Raw genomic sequence first — 27,500 nt, 5'->3', positions numbered from 1 at the left:
TGTCCGGACACTTGTCCACAAAGAGAGGGAGGGTGTCATCATGCATTGTTGAGGTGCACGAACCGAAAGTGGGTGCCACCCAAACGGGAGAGAACAAACCGCGGGGTCTGATTCGTTGAAATCACAACGAATCTCAATTTCAACCAATCTAACACCGCGGCTGGCTCCCGACCGCACCTCAGCCCCGGTCTCCAACAAGCCTAGATTTGCACATGCACAAGTAGCACACACAATGAAAGTGATCATGAACAATCTATATTCATAATGTTAGTGGATGCAATGGTGATCTGTTCACGATTCACGGCCAAAGTTCTCGATGGATCTGCTTCAAATTTGCTTCATATTCAGGTAGACCCCGGACACAATTGTGGAAAATTTTGAACACGTGCGTGCTCTCAGCGCGCAGCGCTGAACCGATTTTGGTTTTTCTGTACATTCATTCCCAGTAACTCTTCCTTATCTTCTCCAGTGTTTTGCGCGTTTATCTCCCTTCCTTCGTACGGTGCGCCGACAAAGCCGTCGTACACCCGGCAAAGCCGTACCCGGCGAAGCGGGTATTCATCTAGTATGTATATATTTTTCTTCTTCTTCTTCTTGTCGATCGCTCAGATGGAAACGCCGGTTCTTCGCACAAATGTTGCCGTGCGCTGTAGGTCGTCCAGACTGCCATAGAGCTTCCCTTGCACCCCGTGGTCGATCGCCTCCGCCCAGATCTGGCTCCTGAGGCCATCGTGTAGTGGGCAAGTCTGCAGCAGGTGTTCCGTTGTCATGCTGCCTGTTTGACAAGGGCACTGGTCTGACTGGCCAATTCTGAACTTGGTGAAAAGGTGGTGGTTCATTCGGTTGTGGCCTGTCCGCAGCCTGAATATGAGGACCTGCTCAGACCTTGTGAGCAGGTGAAAGGCGTCGTTTTTGTTGTAGTGTGGGTGCTGCTGCAACCACTTTTTGTGTTGCTTGGCCTTGATGATGGTCTTGGCTTCTTTGAAGGTGGTTGATCTGTCATTCTGATCCTTCGTAGTGCCCTCCTTTGTCAGATTATCTGCGGCTTCGTTGCCTAGTATGTTGCAGTGAGAGGGGACCCATTGCAGCACGACTGTGTGGGCTCTGCACAGGGAGGTCAAGGCGGATGACAGGTCATTCAGTTCTTTGTCTCTGGCAGTGTCTAAGGCCTGCAGGGCTGACTTTCCGTCGCTGAAGAACACAGCGTTGTTGGAGGAGAGTGGACTGTGCTCAATGTGGGCTGCACCTGTCTGGAGCGCTACTGCTTCAGCCTTGAAGTTGGTGGAGTAGAGGCCGGTAGCGATGGAGATGTGTTCTTCTTCTCGACCTCCTGGGTACTTTATGTAGATTCCGGCACCACCACTTCTGACAGCCTGGTCGGCAGATCCGTCAGTGTATACATGAGTCCATTGGCGTTGGGGGTAGGAGTTGTGGATGTGTTCAATGGTGAGAGACTTCAGTTCAGCACAGCTCTGGGAGTCTTTCTTGCCAACGCCAGGAATACTGCAGCGTATCTGGGGTCTTCCTTCATCACTCCAGCTTGGGTTTTCAAGGTATTGGGGGATATCTTTGGGTTGCTGGCCCAGGATATCTTGGTGTCTCCTTTCCAACACCCTCGTCTGGTGGATGAAGCTTCCTCTCTTCAGTCTTCCTTTTGTTGGTTGGGACAGTCTGTCTTTCATGGGGTGAGTTGGCAGTCGTTTGAATTTAGCTGCCTGGGTGAGGAGTTTGGTGTCCCTTTTGTCTTCCATGGGCTCAAGGCCCATGATGTTTTCCAGCTCTTGGATAGGGGTTGACCGCATGGCGCCAGTGATGGTTCTGGCCGCCTGGTTCTGCACCTTGCTGACTCTGTCAAAATTTGACTTGGCTGCTGTGCCCCATGCCGTCACTCCGTACTCAAGTACTGGTCTGACGCTGCCCGCGTACATCTTCTTGAGGATTGCTGCATCTGCGCCCCACGTTGTGCCAGTTAGCTTTTTCATTAGTGCTAACCTTAGCTTGGCTCTGGCTTCGACTTTCTCTGTCTGCTGTTTCCAGGTGAGTCGCCTGTCAAAGGTCACGCCAAGGTACGTGGGGGTGTTGTCAGCCTGCAGCGTCTGTCCGCAGAGCTTGAGGTTGGCCTTCGGTTCTTTCGGGGACAGACTAAAGATCGTGTAAGTGGTCTTCCTGGTGTTGATGTTGACGAGCCACTTCTTTGTCCAGTCCTCAAGCACTTTCAGCGCCTCTTGCATCCTGTAGTTTGCTGTTGTGATGTGCTCTTCTGAGCACCAGAGTGCAAGATCGTCCGCGTAGATGGCTCCTAGCCAATTAACTGGTATACATCAGTCATGTGACACCAGTACTTACTGACAATTATTATTATTATTATTATTATTATTATTATTATTATTATTATTATTATTATTATTATTATTATTATTATTATTATTATTATTATTATTATTATTATTATTATTATTATTATTATTAAAGGGGTGGTTCCACTGTGACTGATTGTAACGCACATTGGCCTCGATCATTGTTGGGATCAATCACTGTTCACACTCTACCTCAAACAGATTTAACTGGTGTCATTTGAGTTACTTTGTTAAATGCCAAATCTGTTCTTTCTCCTAACCGCCCCCCCCCCCCCCCGTCCCTTTTCAAACTTCTCTCCGTCTGTATGACTTCTCTCTTTATCTCTGCACGTGCGTGTGTGTGTGTGTGTTTGTGCGCCCGTGAGGGATTTATGGGTGCCGGACTCAGAGGTATTATTAATTCTTCCATCTAAAACATATTGGAATTTTTGTCTGCCCCTAATGTCCCGCACTCCCGTTAGCACGGTCAAAACAATGCCGGGACGGTTTGTGTGCTTTGCAATCGTCACGTTATGGCCCGCGCTATCATAAAGCGATTTGTATGCTGACAACATGTGCACACGTGACATGGCAGTCGGCCTGAGAAGATTGCCATGTTTCAGTTCACATCAAGTGACCATTCAGCCCACAATCACAGAACTGCAGTTTGTGGGATTATTCTTTTGCGACTGCAGTCTGTTGTTATGCTAACAAAACGAGGTTCACTGCAGTAGTGAGGGCACTGTACTTACAATGCAAAAGGTAAAGGGGTAGCTGCAGTGAAGGCACTATACTTACAATGTAAAAGGTAAAGGGGTCACTGCAGGGAAGGCACTATACTTACAATGCAAAAGGTAAAGGGGTCACTGCAGTGAAGGCACTATAATTACAATGCAAAAGGTAAAGGGGTCACTGCAGGGAAGGCACTATAATTACAATGCAAAAGGTAAAGGGGTCACTGCAGGGAAGGCACTATACTTACAATGCAAAAGGTAAAGGGGTCACTGCAGTGAAGGCACTATAATTACAATGCAAAAGGTAAAAGGGTCACTGCAGGGAAGGCACTATAATTACAATGCAAAAGGTAAAGGGGTCACTGCAGGGAAGGCACTATACTTACAATGCAAAAGGTAAAGGGGTCACTGCAGTGAAGGCACTATAATTACAATGCAAAAGGTAAAGGGGTCACTGCAGGGAAGGCACTATAATTACAATGCAAAAGGTAAAGGGGTCACTGCAGGGAAGGCACTATACTTACAATGCAAAAGGTAAAGGGGTCACTGCAGGGAAGGCACTATACTTACAATGCAAAAGGTAAAGGGGTCACTGCAGGGAAGGCACTATACTTACAATGCAAAAGGTAAAGGGGTAACTGCAGGGAAGGCACTATACTTACAATGCAAAAGGTAAAGGGGTAACTGCAGTGAAGGCACTATACTTACAATGCAAAAGGTAAAGGGGTCGCTGCAGGGAAGGCACTATAATTACAATGCAAAAGGTAAAGGGGTCACTGCAGTGAAGGCACTATAATTACAATGCAAAAGGTAAAGGGGTCACTGCAGGGAAGGCACTATACTTACAATGCAAAAGGTAAAGGGGTAGCTGCAGCGAAGGCACTATACTTACAATGCAAAAGGTAAAGGGGTAACTACAGTGATGGCGATACCAAGGCTTGAAAACTGTGTGGGACAAAAAAAAACAGCAGCTGATTTAATTGTTGAGAAAACAGAAATATGCTTTCGTATTTCGACAGTCAATTCTATCTCAGGTATCTGGGTTGGGCGCTGCTGGCGATGGGATAGTTATTCGTAAATGAATGATTGAATGATTAGATTAATCAATCAATCAATCAATCAGTCAATGAATCAATTAATCAATCAATCAATCAATCAATGAATCAATCAAATAATTAATCGACATGTCCGTCTCCCCCTGATCCAACAGTCCAGCAATCCATCCATTTCAATCCCTTTACATCGTCTTCGTGGCCTTCTTTGTTCTTCTGTGTACTTATGCGGATGTATTGTGTACTTATACGTACTCATGTGTACTTTTCCGTTTGTGTTGTATACTTAAACGTACTTATGTGTACTTACCCGTTTTTGCTGTGTACTTATACACAGTTCTGTGTACTTATCCGTTGTTGTTGTGTACTTATACGTACTTCTGTGTAAGCCTACTTACCCGTTTTTGCTGTGTACTTATACATACTTCTGTGTACTTATCCGTTGTTGTTGTGTACTTATACGTACTTCTGTGTAAGCCGACTTTCCCGTTTTTGTTGTGTACTTATACGTACTTATGTATACTTATGTGTACTTCTGTTCACTTATGCGTACTACTTCTCGTTCGTGAGCGTTGATCCGCAACATAGATCTTAACGACGACGACGACAGCAATAATAACGAAAACGGCAAATACTACGATACTTAGTGGTGGTGGTGCTGGTGGTGGTGGTGATGATGATGATGATGATGATGATGATGATGATGATGATGATGATGATGATGATGATGATGATGATGGTGATGGTGATGATGATGATGATGATGATGATGATGATGATGATGATGTGTTGCAGGTGGTGTCCCAAGCGGCCCTACAGGACGCCAAGCAGCTGATCCTCAGCGCCTTTGACGAGAACAAGGATGGCAAGATCGACATCGCTGAGGTCAGTCACACCACTCAGCAACATATCTGTCGTTATCGTCATCAGTCTATCAAATAGAGGTTCAATAAGCCGTATTGTACGTGTCTATCTGTCATACAATGTTCAGTTTGCTTTATCTCGATGACAACAAACAAACAATCGAACATCCCACAAACGAACCAACAAGCAAACAAATGTAGAAAGAAAGAAAGAAAGAAAGAAAGAAAGAAAGGGAGACAGAGACACCGTGACAGAGACAAAGACAGAGACAGAATGACAGAGACAGAGAAACAGACACGGAGACAGAAAGACCCAAACAGAAGGAGCAAGACAGACCGAGATGGATTTAAAACCTTCTCCAACGACAAAATAAAGCCATGCTGCGTTAGACCCTGAAGACTGATATCATTATTTCCATGGCAACCTCTGTCCATTCTGGAATCATTACCTGATTTCATTTTCTGAAGATGAGCAGGGGAGAAAAGCAGATCAGGGGGGGGGGGGGTGTGGTGGTTGTGGAGAGGTAGTAAGGGAAGGGGGGGACCCTTTTGGACTTTTTCGATCACGACATCATGTTTCTGCGTGTGCGTGCGTGCGTGTGTGCGTGTGTGCGTGCGTGTGTGAGTGTGGGCGTGGGTGTGTGAGTGTGGGCGTGGGTGTGCGGGTGTGTGTGTGTGTGTGTGTGTGTGTGTGTGTGTGTTCTGGTGTAACATCACAGTATAAGTCAGTACACATTGCATAGCTCGCGTGTGTCGAAATGGACATTGGCATTACACATATCAGCTTTTGGCGTGATTGTGGTACACACTCATGTCTAACCTACTCTCACGTAGTTGAGGTAAACTGCAGGTGTTGTTTGCTCAACTGTTCTTTTGCCACTAACCACACCCTTTATAGCCTTTCCCTAGCCTGCGTTGGTTCATCGATAGAATACACAACCCTGGTACCATTTCCATAATGATGAATTTCCCCGTACGTGTGTATTTAAGGTCGGATGTAGCATTGATTTTATCCTTTTTTGTGTTTTTAAAGTCCGACCTCATCTTGTGATTTCGTCCACACTAAAGTTATTAAGTATCCAAAGGAAAGGGTAACCCTGGATCGTGAATGCTCTTTGCCCAGGACCATTCACTCATGTAATTGTGTTTGTTGGTACTATCATTAGCGACGCTGTGATCAATAGTAATGACACCTTTGAAAGTAGGACACCAGGGCTGAGCTGCACGAACCGAAAATGGGTGCCACCCAACCGGGAGAGAACAAACCGCTGGGTCTGATTTGTTGAAATTACAACAAATCTCAATTTCAACCAATCCAACACCCCGGCTGGCTCCCACCCGGTTGGAAATGTTCTCATGCACCTCGGCCCAGAGGTTTTCAGTGCGAGAGTTGAGCGTTGCATACCGTAGAGGGCCTTTAGTTATTGGTTGTGAATTGTGGCATCACGAAGGATCAACCGGTTTGGTGCCAAGAACAAAAGTGATACACTCGGGACCACCATTCATTGAGTAAAAACAAAGGAGGCAGAAACGGATAGACACGATTCGACTGGTGAACAGGCGGACAAGCACATAGAGCAAAACAAAGACACCCGTACAGACAGACAAACAAACATGCACGCATTCACGCACGCACGCACATACTTACGCACGCAAATACGCACGCAAGCACACACGCATGCACACACACACACACACACACTCATGAACACACGCACTCACCTGTAAGTTTCTGCTTGGTTTAAAAAACGTACTGAGAGATGATTTTTCTTTTTTTATATCCCCAAAAAGAAATGGGTGGTTTTCTTCTCAAGTGGATTTTGGAACTCGACTCGTTTCACACAGATTGGTCTTTCATAGGAGCCGCTAGGCGAAAAGTGAGAGGAGAAAACTGAGAGACACAGAAACTAAAACATAAAGCACAAAAATAGAAGAATACTATTTTGAAAGACAAAAACACGAGCAGGAGGAAATTCAATCAAGAGGTGGGAGAGAAGGGAGTGAGATAGAGAGCGAGAAAGCGAGAGACAGAGACAGGGTGGAGATACAGAGACAGAGAGTGCGAGAGATCGTGTGCTCGAGAGGGATGGTTGGAGTCCACTTCGCCACAGAGGTCACTGACCCCTCCCTACCCTCCCCTCAGTCTCCAAGACGTCATTCAGCAAGGGGACGAAAGCCATGGTGTGTTTTTAAGACTGTCACCTCAGGGTCTCCCAGAGCACACTAAAAGCCATTCAAACTCTTGCAGATGAGAGGCATGCATCAAAATGAAAAACACAGGTGTAGATCGCCTACTTCAAATGCGTTTAATTACATAAACTTGGCACCACTAGGCACTTTGAAATGGCTACGTGACTACGCATGTGCAGTTGGTGTAAAGAAGATATTATTCAATTTTTATCGTGAAATAAGCCACATATGCCATGAAGGATGTCTCAATCAAGCATAGTGCTTATTTTAAGCAATCCGTGTGAAGACATAACAGGGGTGAGCACCATGTGCAGTTGGCATCACTATGCACTTTAAAATGGCGACGGGACTCTGTGTGTGTGTGTGTGTGTGTGTGTGTGTGTGTGTGTGTGTGTGTGTATGTGTGTGTGTGTATGTGTGTGTGTATGTGTGTGTGTGTGTGTGTGTGTGTATGTGTGTGTGTGTGTGTGTGTGTGTGTGTGTGTGTGTGTGTGTGTGTGTGTGTAGTAAACTTGACGTCATTGGGCACTTTAAAATGGCGACGTAACTGTTTGTGTGGTAAACTTGGCGTCACTAAGCACATTAAAATGACGACGTGGTGTTTTATAACACTGAGCCGGACTTGTTATCATCAAGGAAATTGATTGAAAAAGATATAACAGATCTAGATATATCATCTGTAAAAATTGTGTGTGCAGTTGGCGGGGATCCTGCCCATGGAGGAGAACTTCCTGCTCCTGTTCAGACGGGATCACCCCCTGGAGTCCAGCGTCGAGTTCATGAAGGTAAGCCCCTCCCCCCCCCCTCCCCTGCCCAGCCTCTTTCCTATTCTGATCTGCTTTAAGACCCCTTAATCCATCCCCATCCTCACCCCACTCTTGCCGTTTTCACTAACCTTCTCAAAAAAAAGATAGTTTTCCTGTTCACATGACCACAGCGCTACCGTCTTCATTCAGTCTCTCTGTACGGTGTTCTCCAGAATTTGCAATGTTTGGATAAAATGCATTATAACAGCACTGAAAATGCCCGCTAAATCCTTCTTTCGCATGTGCCCTTGCTGACACTTTGTGAGAATGCGCCTAGGCTGTGACCAGGCCCTTGCACTGTTAAGACTAACCATTCCACCTGAGACTTGCGTTTCTTGTAGGACAGCAAGGCGAGGTAGCTTGCCTCGAGAGAGGCAAGCCAGCAAGAGCGACCGCACAACAATGTTTTGACATGAAAGGCATACGTTTAAAAAGTATGGTTTAAAAGTATAAAGTCGTCGTTGAACATCCAAGAAGAATTGAAGCCGTACAGCCGCCACGTTTCCTGGCATGTCAACTGGCACCCCCAGAGAGATTCTTGCTAGCCCTGCAGTACTTGAAACAATGCTCAAGACACGCTTCTCGGTCGCTTAACTCGCAAACCCCTCGCGTTCTGACCTCTAGGAAACGAGGTTCATGCGCAGCAGGCAAGTGAGATGTCGGTGTACAAAGTTCACACCGATCAGCACAGAGCTGCGTATCCTGCAAGAAGTCCTGCCAGACACGTTCGATACTAAGTGACTTTACATCAACAAGTCGGATCAACCGCGCTAAGTTCACCCAGATCTTCAGCCGGCGAGGAAGAGAGGGTGGGGGGGGGGGGGGGTAAGGGGAGGAGGGGGAGGTGGGTGTCTGGTTGGTGAAGGTGTAAGGGAGGGGGGAGAGGGGGTGTCAGTCGATTGTCCAGGAGGACAGTGGCCGTGTGAGTGCGATAGTGTTGCAGGGACAGCTGCCTCCTATAATGAACCAGTGCTTTCTGTCCGCTGAGACTTGCTGGCAAGAATGCAGCCTGCATTTACAATCTGTTGTTCAGTGTGGTATTTCCATGTTCGCTTGCCAGCAGTATATTTTGTTAATGAAGTTAATAAATGAGAACGACTTAATTTTCCCTTTTCTTTATCATTTTAATCGCTGCTGATATTTTTTCGTCGTTAAAGACATTGTAATGAAGCCATGTTTGCAGAAGTGTTGTTTTTAATTCGAAATTCACCTTGAGAAGAAGCAGTAGTAAAAGTAGTAGCAGCCCACCCCAAATCGTAATCAACACATTTTTACAACCATATTGTCTGTTTCTGTCTTTCTTTTAAATAGAATGCCTTCTTGGTGTGCATGGTATAAACATGATGTGCATACCTGGCCAACACAGCTGAGCAAAGTAAGCCGCTAGTGGTCCACAGTGTGTAAATATATTGCCCCTAGGGGATGAGACATCGATCGCTAATTAGAAAGTCTTTTCCCGCTGTGCTACCTTAAAGGGGGCCATAGGGTCTGCCTCGTGGTCTAGTCAGGGCGTGAAGTGGTCTAGTCAGGAGGTGGTCTAGTTAGGGCGTGGTGTGGTCTTGTCAGAGCGTGGCGTAGTCTCGTCAGAGGGCGGCGTGAACAAGTCAGGGCGTGGCGTGGTCTATTCAGGGTGTGACGTGGTCTAATCAGGACGAGACGTGGTCTAGTCAGGGCGTGGCGTGGTCTTGTCATGGCGTGGCGGGATCTAGTCGGGGCGTGGCGTGGTCTCGTCAGGGTGTGCCGTGGACGTATCAGGCGTGACGTGGTCTAATAAATAATAATAATAATGGACATTTGCTATAGCGCATAATCATATAATTATATGCTCAATGCGCTTTACAATATTAATTTCTGCCGTGTGAGATGGAATTTTTTACACAATATATCACGCATTCACATCGGCCAGCAAACCTCAAGCCTATTAGGGCGAGCATTCACATTTCACGGCCTTTATTCCAAGTCACACGGGTATTTGGTGGACATTTTTATCTATGCCTATACAATTTTTTTTGGAAAGACCCTTTTGTCAATCGTGGGATCTTTAACGTGCACACCCCAATGTAGTGTACACAATGTCTTGTCATGGCGTGGCGTGGTCTGATCAGGGCGTGGTCTAATCAGGGCGTGACATGGTCTAGTTAGGGCGGGGTCTATTCAGGGCGTGTTTTCGTCAGGGCGTGGTGGGTGTGACAACGTGTATGATGCGTCTAGAGCTCGGTGTGAACTTGTTCCTTTGCTCCTTCAGCCTGGCTGTCGTCTCTGCAGTGTCCTGTTCGCTGTCTCAAGACTCCCGTAGCACTGTGCGTGGTGTGTGTCTGTAAGCAGTTAGTGTCTGGCCTGTCCAGTCCTTTCACCGTCTGAGCTTAATTGGCTTCAACACCCCGCACCCTCCCTCCTTCCCTCTCTCTCTCTCTCTCTCTGTTTCTCTCTCTCTCTCTCTCTCTCTCTGTTTCTCTCTCTCTCTCTCTCTCTCTCTCTCTCTCTCTCTCTCTCTCTCTCTCTCTCTCTCTCTCTTCGTTTTTAGTTTGCCTCGAGAGTCTGTAGCGCACGCTTTAAATGTTCAACTCTGTGTTCCCTAGTTTATTCGATGTGCACGTGTTTAGAGAGGACATTGTAACACTGGTATACTGACTGTGGGGGCTGGGCCTATTTGCTTGTTGGGAAACTCATGTGGACGTGTTCAGAGAGGACATTGTAACACTGGTACACTGACTGTGGGGGCTGGGCCTATTTGCTTGGGAAACTCATGTGGACGTGTTTAGAGAGGACATTGTAACACTGGTACACTGACTGTGGGGGCTTGGCCTATTTGCTTGTTGGGAAACTCATGTGGACGTGTTTAGAGAGGACATTGTAACACTGGTACACTGACTGTGGGGGCCTGGCCTATTTGCTTGTTGGGAAACTTATGTGCACGTGTTTAGAGAGGACATTGTAACACTGGTATACTGACTGTGGGGGCTGGGCCTATTTGCTTGTTGGGAAACTCATGTGGACGAAACGTAGGATCAAGCGTGCATGAGTACGTTTACCGAGTCCGTCTGCTGTTAAAGGCCAACAGAAATGTGTGGTGTTTTCATTTGACCTAAAACAAAAGAAAAAAAGACACACATATTAGGTTCAACTCGAATAAGGTCCGTCGTTAAAATGATAACAGTGAATCAGTACTGATAAGGTACCCGGACCCAGTTCCCTAGTGGTTTGCTGCCATGATGTTTGTTTTGTTGTTGAGGGAAGATGTTTGAACACCGTAATGCGAAGTTATAGTTGCTTTGTTCTTTGATGCCATTAGTACAACACAAAAACCTAATTGTATAGATGCTGGAGGGATTTGATACGGATGTTTCCAAGGAAAGAGTCCCTTTGAATGTAGTCTCTGAACACACTTTTCTTCTTTTACATTCATTGTATTAGCCCGTTGACATTTTCAAGACACGGGATGAGGGCGGGATGAGAGTGACTGTGGTTTGGAAGGGAATATTCTGTTTTGGAGCGAGGAAGACGTTTTTAATTCAGGATATAAAATAGGTCTGTTTGGTAGCGAGGAAGAAGTTTATAATTCAGGACACAGAAAAGGTCTGCAGCTTGGGGGGCTAACAAGAAGTTTTTAATTCAGAACTTAGAAAACGTCTGTTTGGGAGCGAGGAGGAAGTGTTTAATTCAGGACATAGAAAAGGTGTCTTTGTTAGCGAGGAAGACGTTTTTAATTTAGTACACAAAAAAGGTCTGTTTGTTAGTGAGGAAGACGTTTCTAATTCAGGACACAGAAAAGGTCGGCTTGGGGGCAAGGAAGACGTTTTTAATGTAGGACACGGAAAAGGTCTGTTTTGGAGCGAGCAAGAAGTGTTTAATTCAGGACCTAGAAAAGGTCTGTTTGGGAGCCAGGATGAAGTGTTTAATTCAGGAGATAGAAAAGGTCTGTTTGGGAGCGAGGATGAAGTGTCTTCTTCTTCTTCTGCGTTCGTGGGCTGAAACTCCCACGTGCACTCGTGGTTTGCACGAGTGGAATTTTACGTATATGACCGTTTTTGCCCCGCCATTTAGGCAGCCATACGCCGCTTTTGGAGGAAGCATGCTGGGTATTTTCGTGTTTCTATAACCCACCGAACTCTGACATGGATTACAGGATCTTTTTCGTGCGCACTTGGTCTTGTGCTTGCGTGTACACACGCGGGTGTTTGGACACCGAGGAGAGTCTGCACACAAATCTCTCGCCGAACGTGGGGACGAACTCACGCTTACAGCGGCCAACTGGATACAAATCCAGCGCTCTACCGACTGAGCTACATCCCTGCCCCGATGAAGTGTCTAATTCAGGACACAGAAAAGGTCTGCTTCGGAACGATGAAGACGTTTGTCATTCAGGACATAGAACATTTCTGTTTATGAGCGAGCAACGGATTTTTAATTCAGCACATAGAAAAGGGTCTGTTTGAAAGCGAGGAAGAAGTTTTTAATAAGGGACACAGAAAAGGTCTGTTTGGGAGCGAGCAAAGGATTTTCCATTCAGGACAAAGGAAAGGCCTGTCGTCTTTCGTTTTTGTCAACTAAGTGTGTTGAGGGTTCCGGCCCCCAAGGGACAGGGAAATAATCAACGTGAACTCCCGTTTGAGGACTGGCTGCTCGCCGCGCTGACTGCTTCTGGGTAATGGACCTCGGGTTGCGTTTAACCTTTTCCTCTGTGTGCAAGTCTCCTCTTTTCTGACACCACCTTGAAAAACTTGGACTGTCTGGTTGTGTGTTTGGGTTTTGTGTGTGTGTGTGTGTGGTGTGAGTGTGTGTGTGTGTGTGTGGGGTGTGTGTGTATGTGTGTATGTGTGTATGTGTGTATGTGTGTGTGTGTGTGTGTGTGTGTGTGTGTGTGTTTGTGTGTGTGTGTGTGTGTGCTTTCTTTTCCCGTCTCTGTTTTGAATACCGTCATCGCAGGAGTTGACTATCCATAGGAATGATATTGCCGTGCCATGCATTTTAGAAAAAAATGAATGCTGCCCCCCTCCCTCGTCCTCTTTATTTAAAAAAAAAGGTCTAATTCTTGGACCTACCGCGGTACAAAAAAAATAATATCAAAGATACACTCCTTCCGTTTAACGACGATGTAACCAGCAGCCAACGTGGTCAGGTTAGTGCATGGGACAACAGCACCTCCACACTGTGACTCACACCAAAACCTACAGCCTGCCTGCTCTCTGTTCAGAAGGGGGGACATATTTCGATGATCTAATTTTGAAAATTGTATTGGACAGAATTAATTCGACAAAAATGACCACTCTGCGCAGGGAGCAGCCAGGCTTGTCAGGGCGGGGACGTAGCTCAGTTGGTAGCGCGCTGGCTTTGTAGCCAGTTGGTCACTATCAGCGTGGGTTCGATCCCCACGTTCGGCGAGAGATTTATTTCTCGGAGTCAACTTTGTGCAGATTCTCTTCGGTGTCCGAACACCCCCGTGTGCACACATGCGCACGAAAAAAAGATCCCACGTTCACAGCGAAAGTCTCAGGGCTTGGAAATCACGAAGACACGCATGCATCATCTATCGTCTCCGACTATCATGATCGTATTTCGATACTTTGACGAGACAAACCCAATGCTGGTGTGTCGAAGAAGACAGCCACAGCGGGCTTGTTCGAATCAAAGTATCACACCATATCTTCAACGTATTACCAATACCTGTCCCAATATAGACCAGTTGGTCTAAGAGGACGTTAAACCCTAATAGTCAGTCAGTCAGGCTGTTGACTTTGGGTTTCAAGCCAAAGAATGGTGTTATTGAGATCTGCGTCAATGACCAATGGTCCGTTTGGGACGGGAGGTACGGTTTACACAAAGTTTTACCTACCTCAACGTCGGAGTATAGACACCCCTCTCCCCCTCCCCCCCCCCCCCCACACCCCTACAGAAAGGGTCTGTTTGAGAGCGAGCAAGGGATTCAGGACCTACACCCTCTCCCCACCACCCCCCTCCACCCCCCATCCCCACTCTCGTTTCCACTGTTTGAGAGAAGCAGCCAGGGAAGAGGAAATGTGTAGCAAGCAGTAGTTTCCTCGATAGGTAACGTCGGAGGACACTGTTGTGGGAAGCGATCGATAGACTGTCGTTTTATTGGCCGTCTCCACAGTAAACCGCCGTGTACATTGCAAGACTGGAGACACTGTTCTCAGTCACCCCCTATCCGCCTGCTACCCTACCTTCCCCCTCCCCCACCCCCATCGCCTCCTTTATCAGTCATTTACTTTCAATACAACGTTGTTTTGCAACGCCTCCACCACCCTCTCTCTCTCTCTCAGTCTCTCTCTCACACACACAGTCTCCCCCCTCTCTCTCTCTCTCTCTCTCTCTCTCTCTCTCTCCCTCTTTCTCTCCTCCTCTCTCTCATTCTTTCTTGTTCTGTCTCTCTGTCTCTGTCTCTGTCTCTGTATCTCTGTATCTCTGTATCTCTGTATCTCTGTATCTCTGTATATATATATCTCTTTCTCTCTCTCTCTCTCTCTATCTCTCTTCCTCTCTCTCATTCTCTCTTTCTCTCTCATCTCGCTCTCTCTCTCTCATTCTTTCTTGCCCTGTCTCTCTGTGTGTGTCTCTCTCTCTCTCTCTCTCTCTCTCTCTCTGAGTCTCTCTCTCATTTTGTTTGTTTGTTTGTTTGTTTGCTTAACGCCCAGCCGACCACGAAGGGCCATATCAGGGCGGTGCTGCTTTGACATATAACGTGCGCCACACACAAGACAGAAGTCGCAGCACAGGCTTCATGTCTCACCCAGTCACATTATTCTGACACCGGACCAACCAGTCCTAGCACTAACCCCATAATGCCAGACGCCAGGCGGAGCAGCCACTAGATTGCCAATTTGAAAGTCTTAGGTATGACCCGGCCGGGGTTCGAACCCACGACCTCCCGATCACGGGGCGGACGCCTTACCACTAGGCCACCGTGCCGGTCTCTCTCTCATAGAGCAATTAAAGGCACAGTACGCCTCCCGTAAACCATCACAGATACTGTCAGGCTTTTACACACAGTACAAACACCCTTCCATTTGAACGCTCACCAAACGGGAACATCCTAGGTGCCCTACGTAAAGAGCGAGCAATTTTCAAAGAATTTATTTTTGCGTGGTTTATCTTACCCCTGAGCCATCGTGAACCCGTGTGATCCAGTTTCCCTTTTTCACAATGCAGTCGTCAGTTTGTAATTTGAATGGGGCTCGCTGTGAGCTTATCTGCAATAGCACGTTATGTACCTCTGACTTTTCACAAAAAAACCGAATGTGATTCATAAGAACTCTAGCGATGGCTTTTGACTGCCTATAAACCGTCGTCTGCTATGAAAATCACGACCTTGCGTGACCCTGCTTTCGGGCTTTTCAAACTTTCAAAACTTCGAATTGTACTGATCTTGTCTTGATGAAAAAAGAATTCTTTTATTATTTAAGAATGTTTGTGTAACAAGCTGAGAATTTATTATTTAGATTTTAAAAGTTAGGTCTAGCGCCAAAACGCACCACGGTCCGAATCATTCTGATAATCATCGCTCCACGGCTATCGCCAGTTGAAGGGAAGTAACTCATTTTTGACCTGAGTTCAGGATGGGTCCGAATGAGATGGAGACAATCCGAAAAATTATTTCTTTGAAAATTGCTCGCTCTTTACGTAGAGCACCTAGGATGTTCCCGTTCGGTGAGTGTTCAAATGGAAGCGTGTTTGTACTGTGTGTAAAAGCCTGACAGTATCTGTGATGGTTTACGGGAGGCTTACTGCCCGGGCGTGATTTCCGGTATCATAACAGCCGTCCAGCACCAAAACGAGGCGCCATTGTTGTAGCAGGCCAAGTCCACGAAAATAAATTCTTTGAAAATTTCTCACGCTCGACAGAAAGCAGCCAGGATGTTCCCGTTCGGTGAGCGTTCAAATGGAAGTATGCTTGTACTGTATGTAGACGCTCGGGGAGCTCTGTGATGGTTTACGGGAGGCTTACTGTGCCTTTAAAACAATACTGGTTTTGTATCGAATCAAAATAGCTCTTAAATCGTTGTTTGGTTGCCTGTGAGTGTCTCGGAGAAACCCGAGTTGTTTTTGAAAAATATTTCTCAGTAAAATAAATCGCTTTTACTGATCAGTGGGGCTTGAGTAAAAAAATCTAAAATCAAATGGGTTCATTTCAAAGACTAGCTAATATACATGCAGTTGGCAAACACAGACGTGGTGAATTTATATTTTCTTGCCCTGCCCACGTTTAAGGTGTTATGGACTATTAGCGGGTTCTATTAGTTGTTCGTGGGAGCGTGGGCTTTCTCTTCTGTATGTTATTCCATCTAATATTAAGGACGTTGGAGCCACGTAGAAAAGTGTTCATTTTGTACTGCATTGTGCCGTTCCTTCAAAACTTGTATTGAATGATAACAGTACAGGATTTTGAATAACATTAAATGGTCTAGATGTTAATTAATTCGCTCCAGATTAGGCATTTTGCCAATCAACACTCATAAATTCCGTTATGCAGAAGTAAATAAACTGTTGTGTCATTTCTCTAAAGATAAAGAAGGAAACGAAAGTCATGTTTGATTGTCCATGTAGTATTTGTCATTAATCGCATAAAACACCTATCACAGTCGCACAGATTCAATACTGGTCGATTGTACCAGAAAGGACGATTCGATTGTTAATATTGCAAATATATTTCTGCATTTCTTTCAAGTTGCGATAAAAAAAAAATCTTGATGTACGTGTGTATGAATTTTGATGCCTTTACACTTAGTCGTTTGATAATTTCCCTGTCTGTGTGTTTGTATATGTAAAGAAACTTGTACATTGTGTTCGCCCTTGTAAAAAGCCCTTAAGCGAATTCTAATAACCATTCTGTATTCCGTATTCTCTCTCTCTCTCTCTCTCTCTCTCTCTCTCTCTCTCTCTCTCTCTCTCTCTCTCTCTCTCTCTCTCTCTCTATTGGCAAAGAATTCATCTCTGTGGAATTTTTTGCCAATAGAAATCAAACGATCCGCATCCTTTAAGGCATTTAAAAGGCAGTTGCACAAACATTTGATCACACTATAAACTGCCCCTGATGTCTAGTTTCCAGTATGTACTCGGATAATGTATGCAATGCTCTTAAGTGTTTTTACACCCCCGGTATAGGGGTGTGTATAGGTTTCACTGGATGTGTTTGTTTGTTTGTTTGTGTGTTTGTGTGTTTGTGTTCGCATATAGATCTCAAGAATGAACGGACCGATCGTCACCAAACTTGGTGAACAGGTTCTATACATTCCTGAGACGGTCCTTACAAAAATTGGGACCAGTCAAACACACGGTTAGGGAGTTATTGGTGGATTAAGATTAAGAGTGACATATTAATGGTCAAAGGGAAATAACCTTCTCAGTTGGTGGCAGTGAGAATGGTTATTTCCCTTTGACCAACGGGGGTGTTTTTCCTACCTCGACGTACCCTTTCGCAATGGACCCTGTGTTTACATTCTGACTTCTGACTTCTGACTTCTGACTTTTGACTTTTGACTTTTGACTTTTGACTTTTGACTTTTGACTTTTGACTTTTGACTTTTGACTTTTGACTTTTGACTTCTGACTTCTGACTTCTGACTTTTGACTTTTGACTTTTGACTTTTGACTTTTGACTTCTGACTTCTGACTTCTGACTTTCTCTCTTCTGACTTCTGACTTCTGACTTCTGACTTCTGACTTTCTCTCTTCTGACTTCTGACTTCTGACTTCTGACTTCTGACTTTTGACTTTTGACTTCTGACTTCTGACTTCTGACTTCTGACTTCGGGGGTGTTTTTCCTACCTCGGAGGAATTTCTTGTTTTGTTATGTTTATACTCGACTATTATTTGATGTTTTATTAGTTTAATACTTTGATGAGATACTGTTCATTTTAGGTATGAAATGATAGCATGTGCATGTGTGTAGGTATGCGAGCGCACGCTCGCGCGCGCGTGTGTATATGTGTGCACTGTGTGTGTGTGTGTGTAAGCGAGTGTGAGTTTGTGTGTGCGTGTGTGTGCATACGTGCGTGTGTGTGTGTGGGTTTGTCAGTGTGTGTGTGTGTGTGTGTGTGTGTGTGTGTGTGTGTGTGTGTGTGTGTGTGTGTGTGTGTGCGCAGTCTTTGCTTTCGTTTACAATTATTCTCTGTATATGTTCCAAGGACAGGTTGGAAGATTAGGCTAAGCCTAAAACCTTTATCCTTATGTAATAAAGTTCTGAGTTCTGAGTTCTCTCTCTCTCTCTCTTTCTTTCTCTCTCTCTCTCTCTCTCTCTCTCTCTCTCTCTCTCTCTCTCCCTCTCTCTCTCTCTCTCTCTCTCTCTCTCTCTCTCTCTCTCTCTCTCTCTCTCTCTCTCTCTCTCTCTCTGAGAGCCATCCATGAAAGCGCTGCATCGAACAGCTCTGTAATCGTTGCTGGTACGTTCTCTCCGTATCCCATGACCAAACACAGTTGTTTGGGAATTCAACTTCTCATCCAAACTAATCGTTTTCAAAGGTCAGTGGGCCCGTGAGTCAAAACAAACCCGAACCGGCAACAAACAAACATCAAAAGAGTTCATTCCACACTCTGACTCATTTGAAATTGGCAAACACAGATGTGGTGAATTTATGTTCTTGCTTTGCCCACGTTTAGCGACAAATAGGGTGTTGAAAAAGTTGTTCGTGTGAATGTGTTTTTCACATCTGTGTTATTTGACCTGATATTACTTTTCTATACCTTGCTTATCCAACCTTTGTGTTTCTTGTGCTGTCTTACATCTTGTTTATTTGCTCGCTTCTATCGTTCCTTGTTTCTTGTGCTGTCTTACATCTTGTTTATTTGCTTGCTTCTATCGTTCTTTGTTTCTTGTACTGTCTTACATCTTGTTTATTTGCTCGCTTCTATCGTTCTTTGTTTCTTGTGCTGTCTTACATCTTGTTTATTTGCTCGCTTCTATCGTTCTTTGTTTCTTGTGCTGTCTTACATCTTGTTTATTTGCTCGCTTCTATCGTTCTTTGTTTCTTGTGCTGTCTTACATCTTGTTTATTTGCTTGCTTCTATCGTTCTTTGTTTCTTGTACTGTCTTACATCTTGTTTATTTGCTCGCTTCTATCGTTCTTTGTTTCTTGTGCTGTCTTACATCTTGTTTATTTGCTCGCTTCTATCGTTCTTTGTTTCTTGTGCTGTCTTACATCTTGTTTATTTGCTCGCTTCTATCGTTCTTTGTTTCTTGTGCTGTCTTACATCTTGTTTATTTGCTCGCTTCTATCGTTCTTTGTTTCTTGTGCTGTCTTACATCTTGTTTATTTGCTTGCTTCTATCGTTCTTTGTTTCTTGTTCTGTCTTACATCTTGTTTATTTGTTGGCTTCTATCGTTCTTTGTTTCTTGTGCTGTCTTACATCTTGTTTATTTGCTTGCTTCTATCGTTCTTTGTTTCTTGTGCTGTCTTACATCTTGTTTATTTGCTCGCTTCTATCGTTCCTTGTTTCTTTTGTCTATCTTGTTTTCTTCCTTTCTCTTTTTATTTTCTTTCAAGATTTTCTTCTCTCCATTTTTCGAGTTTGTTTAGCTCGATCTGGATGCTTGCCTGTCGCGTTTGAGACCCTAGAGACGAGACTGTATCTCAACAATAACACGATTTGCCGGGACTTTTTAGTTCATGTTCACGTCATGATGTGCATTTTGTCTTTTTTTCACAATAAGCAAGTCCTTTTAAACTGTTATTAGTGAACAATTTATCATCGAAGAAAAGCAATCCCGCTCGCTATTCTCTTCCTCTTTGAAAGAGCATTCAAATCAGACCTTTCAACATACACATTTTAAACTTTCTGAACTTACCCTCCTGTATCTCAAGCCAATGTACACCGAATATGAAGAGATTCACTGTACGAATTTAAGAGTTGTTAACATTTTAGTATGTGGCATTTCTGTAAAATTGTGGGATGGTGTGTGTTGACAGGTGTGGAGGGAGTACGACACAGACCACAGTGGCTTCATTGAGGCTGATGAACTCAAGGTGAGGAATACAGATGTGTGTGTGTGTGTGTGTGTGTGTGTGTGTGTGTGTGTGTGTGTGTGTGTGTGTGTGTGTGTGTGTGTGTGTGTGTGTGTGTGTGTGTGTGTGTGTGTGTTTCTGCACGACTTGCTGAAATCCCTGTTTCAGATGTTTCTGCACGACTTGCTGAAATCCCTGTCTGTTTCAGATGTTTCTGCACGACTTGCTGAAATCCCTGTCTGTTTCAGATGTTTCTGCACGACTTGCTAAAATCCCTGTCTGTTTCAGATGTTTCTGCACGACTTGCTGAAATCCCTGTCTGTTTCAGATGTTTCTGCACGACTTGCTATAATCTCTGTCTGTTTCAGTTGTTTCTGCACGACTTGCTGAAGCAATGTAAGAAGGACGCCGAGGTGACGGAGGAACAACTCATCACATACGCCGATACAATGGTATGCTCACCTCATTTCGCCTTAATTAACAAAGCGGCCAACTACCTAACCTTCTCTACGAATATCTCAATTGGTCAATTTTGGAACATGAAAATGCAAAGCCCCTGACCCCAACCCCCCTGATAAAAGATAATAATGACAAGGTAAAACCCTACTTGAAAAGAACAAGAGAATGAAAATTAGCTATGAAATGAAAGAAAAAAGAAAGACAAATGACGAAACAATGACAAAATGTGACAGCATGAGAAATTACTTTTCAGAAGAAGGAAAAGGAAGAAAAGGTATCTACAACAAGACAACACAAGCATGTGTGTTTTTTATGATGGAACTATAAAGCACAGACAAAAGAAGTTGAGAACAAAAACAAACAAAATTACAACAACAATAAAGAGAAACAAAGGAAGAAAATTAAAAAAATACAAAGACAACAGACTTCTTTAAACGGAACAAAACCTAGTGTACTCAAAATAATTAAAGTTTGTGGAACTGGTAGAAATGGGTGAGAACCAAAAGGTCGAGGGTCAAACGGTCGAGGCACAAAAGGTCGAGGACATTTGGTCAAGAGTCAAAAGGTCGAGTGCGACAAAAGGTCGAGGGTGACAAAAGGTCAACAGCAAAACGTCTACGGGACAAAAGGTCGAGGATTAAAAAAGGTCGAGGATTAAAAAAAAGGTCGAGGATTAAAAATTTCGATATAATTTTCTGTGTCCATTCGTGATGAAAATTCTGCTTTGAGTGCCTATTGTGCGAATCACAGTGGTGATTTGTGAATATGATCACACACACACACACACACACACACACACACACACACACACACACACACACACACACACACACACACACACACACACACACACACACACACACACACACACACTACGCTTCATTTACAGACAAAGCCGTGGGTCCGTGAACACAAACAAACACCCGTCACTCAAGGCACTCTTTGTCCGAACACTGTTTTGAATAACTAAACAAATAACACAACATTTATAAATGAGCACAAAGCAGCGTTTACTGCAAGCAATAAACACAATGAAAAAAGAATTTAATACACACGTAAACAGAAATTATGCCGACAGTTTTTTAATCCTCGACCTTTTTTTAATCCTCGACCTTTTTATAATCCTCGACCTTTTTCAATCCTCGACCTTTTGTCCCTAAGACGTTTTGGTGTTGACCTTTTGTCACTTTCGACCTTTTGTCGCCCTCGACCTTTTGACTCTTGACTCTTTGCCTCGACATTGTAAAACTCGACCTTTTGTCGCACACCCAGTAGAAATACAATGTTACAGAGAGGATAGACAGAAATAATCAAAACAACAAAAAAACATTCCGGGTACATGGGGAAAATTGTTCACAAAATAATGGGGAAAAAAAGGAAAATATAACGCGACAAATCGAAAGTTTCTCTTTTTTTGCCACATGGTTGAAAGAGAAACGTTAATTAGATTAGGATGGTGGAAACAAAATACGGCAGCGAGAGTTTAGAGGATGAAAATAGGAAATACGGGGGTAAAAAATAAAGCTTTCTTTTAATCTGGTGTGGTGAATTTGAGGATTACTCACTTGCTCGAAGAATCCTTCAATAACAGACGCTCGATTAAATGCACATTATATTCTTCTGTTTGATGTTGGGTTGTTGTTGTTGTTGTTGTTGTTGTTGTTGTTGTTGTTGTTGTTGTTGTTGTTGTTGTTGTTGTTGTTGTTGTTGTTGGTGGTGGTGTTGTTCTTTTTCTTCTTCTTCTTCTTCTTCTTCTTCTTCTTCTTCTTCTTCTTCTTCTTCTTCTTCTTCTTTTCTTTCTGTTCTGTGCCTTTTTCCTTTCTCAACTTTTCTTGGTTTTTCTTTTGGTTACTGTTCCTCTATCTTCTTGCTTTCTCGTTTTCGACTCGTTTTCTCAATGAAACTTTGAATTTGTTACCTCTCTTCTCTCTCTCCTCATACTTTCTCTCTCTCTCTCTCTCTCTCTCTCTCTCTCTATATATATATATATATATATATATATATATGTTTCTCAGTGTCCCTCTCTTACGACTCCTCTCTCTATCTTTCTGTTGTCTTTTTGTCTCTGTCTGCCTCTGCCTCTCGTTGTTTCCCTACTTCAAATATCGGCGCTTTTTTTTAATGAATGAACTATTTTGGAATAACGAGACAGCTAATGCGAAGGACTAACACAAGTTTGTTTTTGCGGGTGATGTTTGTGCAAGACGAGCATCTCGAGCTTACTTGGTAAGGCTGATTACACAGGGGGCTTGGAATGCGGAATGAGGTCATATGATGAACCTCTTTGCACTGTTTTACCTCATATTTCTCTTGTCACGCACGCAGCTGCAATTATTTGATCGAAATAAGGACGGGAAGCTTCAGCTCAGTGAGATGGCCAAGTGAGTACTACCCATTGATTTATACTTCTCTGCTTGTTTTTCTGTGTCACTTCCACTGTCACAGGCTGGGACGAACAGCTTGCCTGAAAGGGACATTACCACACTCAATGGGTGTATGTCTTTAAGTGTGTGTGTGTGTGTGTGTGTGTGTGTGTGTGTGTGTGTGTGTGTGTGTGTGTGTCTGTATGTGTGTGTGTGTGTATATGTGTGTGTGTGTGTTTGTGTGTGTGTGTGGGTGTTGGCGGGGGTAAGAAATCACATTAAAACTTGCTTATTACACAGAAGGAAAAGCTGTTCGCACGTCATCCTCATTATCTGTTTTGTGAGGAAGTATGTACGGTAATTATGAGTCGCCTTGTGGTGAGATATGTGCGCGTTATAAATTCTCGTATTATTATTATTATTATTATTATTATTATTATTATTATTATTATTATTATTATTATTATTTGGCTGAAGGGTAACGTATTTTAGTTCTGTCTTGCACCCCCCCCCCCTCCCGCCTGTTCAGTTTTAACTAATTCATGCATAATATCGCTGTTCCCCAGGTTGCTGCCAGTGAAAGAGAACTTCCTGCTTCGTCCTATCTTCAAAGTGAGTATTCCCTCCCCCTGTTCTTACTATCCAGCTTACATCATTCGAATTCTGTGTCGGACTATTCTGGCTCATATCTTCTGTTTCTCCCCCGTGTCTCTTGACTGGACGTCATGACGTCACGCTGTCACCCTGACGTTGGTCTATGGAACGCCAAAAGGCCCACGTTCTCAAGATCGACCCTCGATACTGGGAATATCGATACTCGCAGTATCGAGATGCGCAGACTCGATACTCCTTCATTTCATTGGTCTGATCTCGATACTGCGAGTATCGAGTGTGGAAATGAACCAATCCGTGTTATCGAGGATGGTTGCTATGCCGCCCTAGTTCACTATGGAGTGTCTACAAAACGATTGGTTAAATTCTGATCTCGAGGATGAACAGCACCCTGGTGCGCCTAAAGGCCCAGTAGTATCGAGAATGAGTATCGAGACTATAGTCTCGAGACTACCAGTATCGAGATGCGCAGACTCAAAACTCTTTCATTTCATTGGTCGGACCTCGAAATTACAGAGTGTCGATACTGCGCATCCCGATACTGGTTGCTATGCCAATCGATCTGCTCAAGAACGTAACAAGACAAGCGATTGGTTCAGTATCCAACCTTGAACTCCAAAAAGAACTGGTAAATTAAAAAGTGAAACCAATTTTTCTGCTTTTATTGCCTTCAGTGGAATAAGGTTAGTTTAATGCTTTGCAAGGTTATTTCTTTTATTTCCTGTGTGTGTTTGCGTGCGCGACAGATCGAGTATTTTCTATGGCATCAGTATTACAAAAATGAAATCGACGTTCATCGGCGCTTCAGTTTCATTGGCATGGCCCCTGAAAAAACTCCACACTGAACAAAACAAAAAAACTTCGATAGTACTGATGAGCGACTATGTGTACCTTACATTCACGGAGCCATATTTGTCCATCCAATTTGTTTGTATTTAACTTAGAAATGTGATTCATCCTAAAATGTTTCCCTTCTTATTCAAGGGACGTAACCACTTGGTACACGTTTTCGAAGAAATCGATTTTGGGGGTGAAATCTATTAAATTTTACCACCAATTTTCTTCACATGCAAGAAACTGACATGCTTTTCGTCCATAAATAATTTCACTTCTTAATTTTACCAGGAAACAACATTTCAGTCTTGAGTATATATCGAGGGGGAAATATGAACACGGGCGAAAGATGAAATCGTCACACCAGCAACGTGACGCTATCGATCAGTTAAAACTATCTGTGTCTTAGGTTAATAATTCGAATGCACTCTCAGACAAAGTCATTCAAAGGAAAACACAGCGTCATTTCACTTGTACGATCTCAGTCTAAAGTACTTTTAGTCTAAAGTAGATTTTTTGGGGGGACTAATTCGCATCAAGACTGCGCCGACTTACTAATCGCCAGATCTATGGAACATTTGTCGCAGAACACATCCACAAAATAAACTGTGTTTGTTTGTATTCATGTTTTTTTGTTTAACTTTTTAACTTACCAGCAACGAAAACTCAAACATAATTTATTCTATAACAATACACTTTAGTCTCTCATTTATCGTACAACACAGTCTGCCACGATTTAAAAAAAAACATTTTTCTGGTTATACTTTTAATTTACCAGTTCCTTTTGGAGTTCAAGGTTGTATACTGAACCAATCGCTTGTCTTGTTACGTTCTTGAGCAGATCGATTGGCATAGCAACCAGTATCGGGATGCGCAGTATCGACACTCTGTAATTTCGAGGTCCGACCAATGAAATGAAAGAGTTTCGAGTCTGCGCATCTCGATACTGGTAGTCTCGAGACTATAGTCTCGATACTCATTCTCGATACTACTGGGCCTTTAGGCGCACCAGGGTGCTGTTCATCCTCGAGATCAGAATTTAACAAATCGTTTTGTAGACACTCCATAGTGAACTAGGGCGGCATAGCAACCATCCTCGATAACACGGATTGGTTCATTTCCATACTCGATACTCGCAGTATCGGGATCAGACCAATGAAATGAAGGAGTATCGAGTCTGCGCATCTCGATACTGTCAGTATCGAGAGTGCCAGTATCGAGGGTCGATCTCGATAACGTGGGCCTTTTGGCGTTCCATATTGGTCCGCATAGCATGCTGCAGTCGTCCGGCCTTGACCTCCAAGGTCGTCACATTTCCATGACCTTTTCTGTTCTTGACCTTCTACTTGAACTCGCTATTGCTTTCTTTACCAAGCATCTCACTATCGTTACGTCATCAGTTTTGTGTGTGAAATATTTAGAGCTACATTTTTGTGTGAGATTTTGTGAGTGAGTGGTAGATTAGGCGCATTTTGAATAGAAAGTGCTCAGGTGTGTAGACATTTCCCTGCACAAAAAAGTATGCTCCATTGCAAAGATTTTTCTTCGGAACAAGACTTTTCTTGTAGCTGCATGCTTGCATGTGTGGAATTCACGGCTTCTGTTAAATAGTAGAAATACAGATTTGTCGTCGCGTAATTCACGAGAGAGAAAGAGGGGAAGAGATAGAGAGAGAGAGAGTGAGAGAGAGAGAGAGAGAGAGAGAGAGAGACACACACACACACACACACACACACACACACAGACACACAGACATAGACATAGACACAGACAGACAGACAGACAGACAGACAGACATACAGACAGACAGACAGAGCCAAACAGAGAAAGAGAGAGAAAGGGATCAAGACAGTTTTCACAAGAATGAGGTCAGAATAACATGATATACGACCTAAGCTTGAAGAACTGCTGACATCACTTCACAATAAAGACACACCCAAAGACCCGGCACAGTCAAATGTCAACATTAGATCATAGTCGTTTCTGTCAGGCACTATAATTTAACCCACGATTTTATGACACAATTTCCACTAAATCATCCTTCCCTTCCCAATGATTCTCCACACAGCGACATTAACCATCAAATGGCACATTTATTCCCTAACGACATCGATGGATGGACCAGTGTCCGTGGAACGTGATTTACACGGCACAGTAAGGCAGACTTTACCTGTCCTCTCTTATCAGCGCACCATTCTTCAACGTGACTTTTCAGTCCAACTTCCATACTGACCTTGACACGCGTTGTTGTCGTCATTTTCACGAGTTTTCATTCACAAGCATCTGGGAAATAAATCTCATGTTCCCCGGGGAAAAAATCCCCGGTTACCATAGTTGCAGGAAGCCCTATTACATGGATAATCAAAAGCAACCCCAATAGAAACGCTCGAGGATTCTTCGGCTCTTTTCATTGGCGTTTCTCCAGACCTAAACAGACGACACGACAATGCTTTGCAAAGTTCCAAAAACCAACTGGCAAACCTGCAAAAGTAAACAAAAAAACAAAACTACTTCAATAAATTCATCACAAACAAATGAAACCTACCGAAATGTTATGTCTTCTTACAAAGTCATGGAGTGCGTGTATCTTTTTGTGAGAAACACGAACGTCAAGTTCAAGTCAAACCAATCGACCCCTGACACACACACATTTTGACCCGTGCACAAGACGTTGTATCGATAAACGAAGCACAAATAAGAAATAATGATAAAAGCAAAGAAAATAGCAACAAGATATGCAAACATCTCACAAAGCCGAGCAAGCAGATTGACAGGTCTAATGAAAAACAAAAAGGTACTGAGTCGGAAACAAGATCGCGATTATTTTATTTCCTTCGCTGCACGACGCAAATCTTCTGTGACCTTTGACCCAAAGTAGCTTCCACATTCGATTACTAAGCTTAATACTCACAACTGAAAGCCGAGGGAGTGGAATACCGAGATGAACAAACAGAACTGTGCATCCTCAAACCTGACATATTCATCCCAACATTTAATGAACTCAAAAACACAGAAAGTTGCTTTCACACGCCAGCTTTGATTGCCAGTGGTTATCCGCACGGAACTCGTGTGGTTATCAGCACGAAACCCGTGTTTCAAAGCATGGCTCCCTGTGTTGATTGTTATCTTATTTTCTCACTACCAAAATGATGACAAAAACGATGTTTGGTGGTTTGTTGTCAGACCAGCTTTTTCTGTCGGTCCTCGGGGAGCATATCGACTTTTGTTTCATATTTATTGACCGCGGCCTTCGGCCTTGGTCAATAAATATGAAACAAAAGACGATATGCTCA

At 43.8% G+C, this 27,500-nt stretch overlaps 1 protein-coding gene across 1 annotated transcript in view; it reads left to right on the top strand.

Moving 5' to 3' along the window:
* The window catches only part of LOC138972597 (calbindin-32-like), a 197,744-nt gene that overhangs the window by 151,112 nt on the left and 19,132 nt on the right, over positions 1 to 27,500 (top strand). The window contains exons 3-8 of the mRNA XM_070345253.1: positions 4,918 to 5,007; positions 7,874 to 7,960; positions 19,904 to 19,960; positions 20,308 to 20,391; positions 22,724 to 22,779; positions 23,328 to 23,373. Coding sequence (XP_070201354.1) covers positions 4,918 to 5,007; positions 7,874 to 7,960; positions 19,904 to 19,960; positions 20,308 to 20,391; positions 22,724 to 22,779; positions 23,328 to 23,373 — 420 coding nt within the window. The remainder of the gene's footprint in view (positions 1 to 4,917; positions 5,008 to 7,873; positions 7,961 to 19,903; positions 19,961 to 20,307; positions 20,392 to 22,723; positions 22,780 to 23,327; positions 23,374 to 27,500) is intronic.

The sequence above is a fragment of the Littorina saxatilis genome, linkage group LG1 (assembly GCF_037325665.1).
Source record: "Littorina saxatilis isolate snail1 linkage group LG1, US_GU_Lsax_2.0, whole genome shotgun sequence".
In the NCBI taxonomy this organism is placed as follows: domain Eukaryota; kingdom Metazoa; phylum Mollusca; class Gastropoda; order Littorinimorpha; family Littorinidae; genus Littorina; species Littorina saxatilis.
This window is presented reverse-complemented; position numbering and strand designations above follow the sequence as displayed.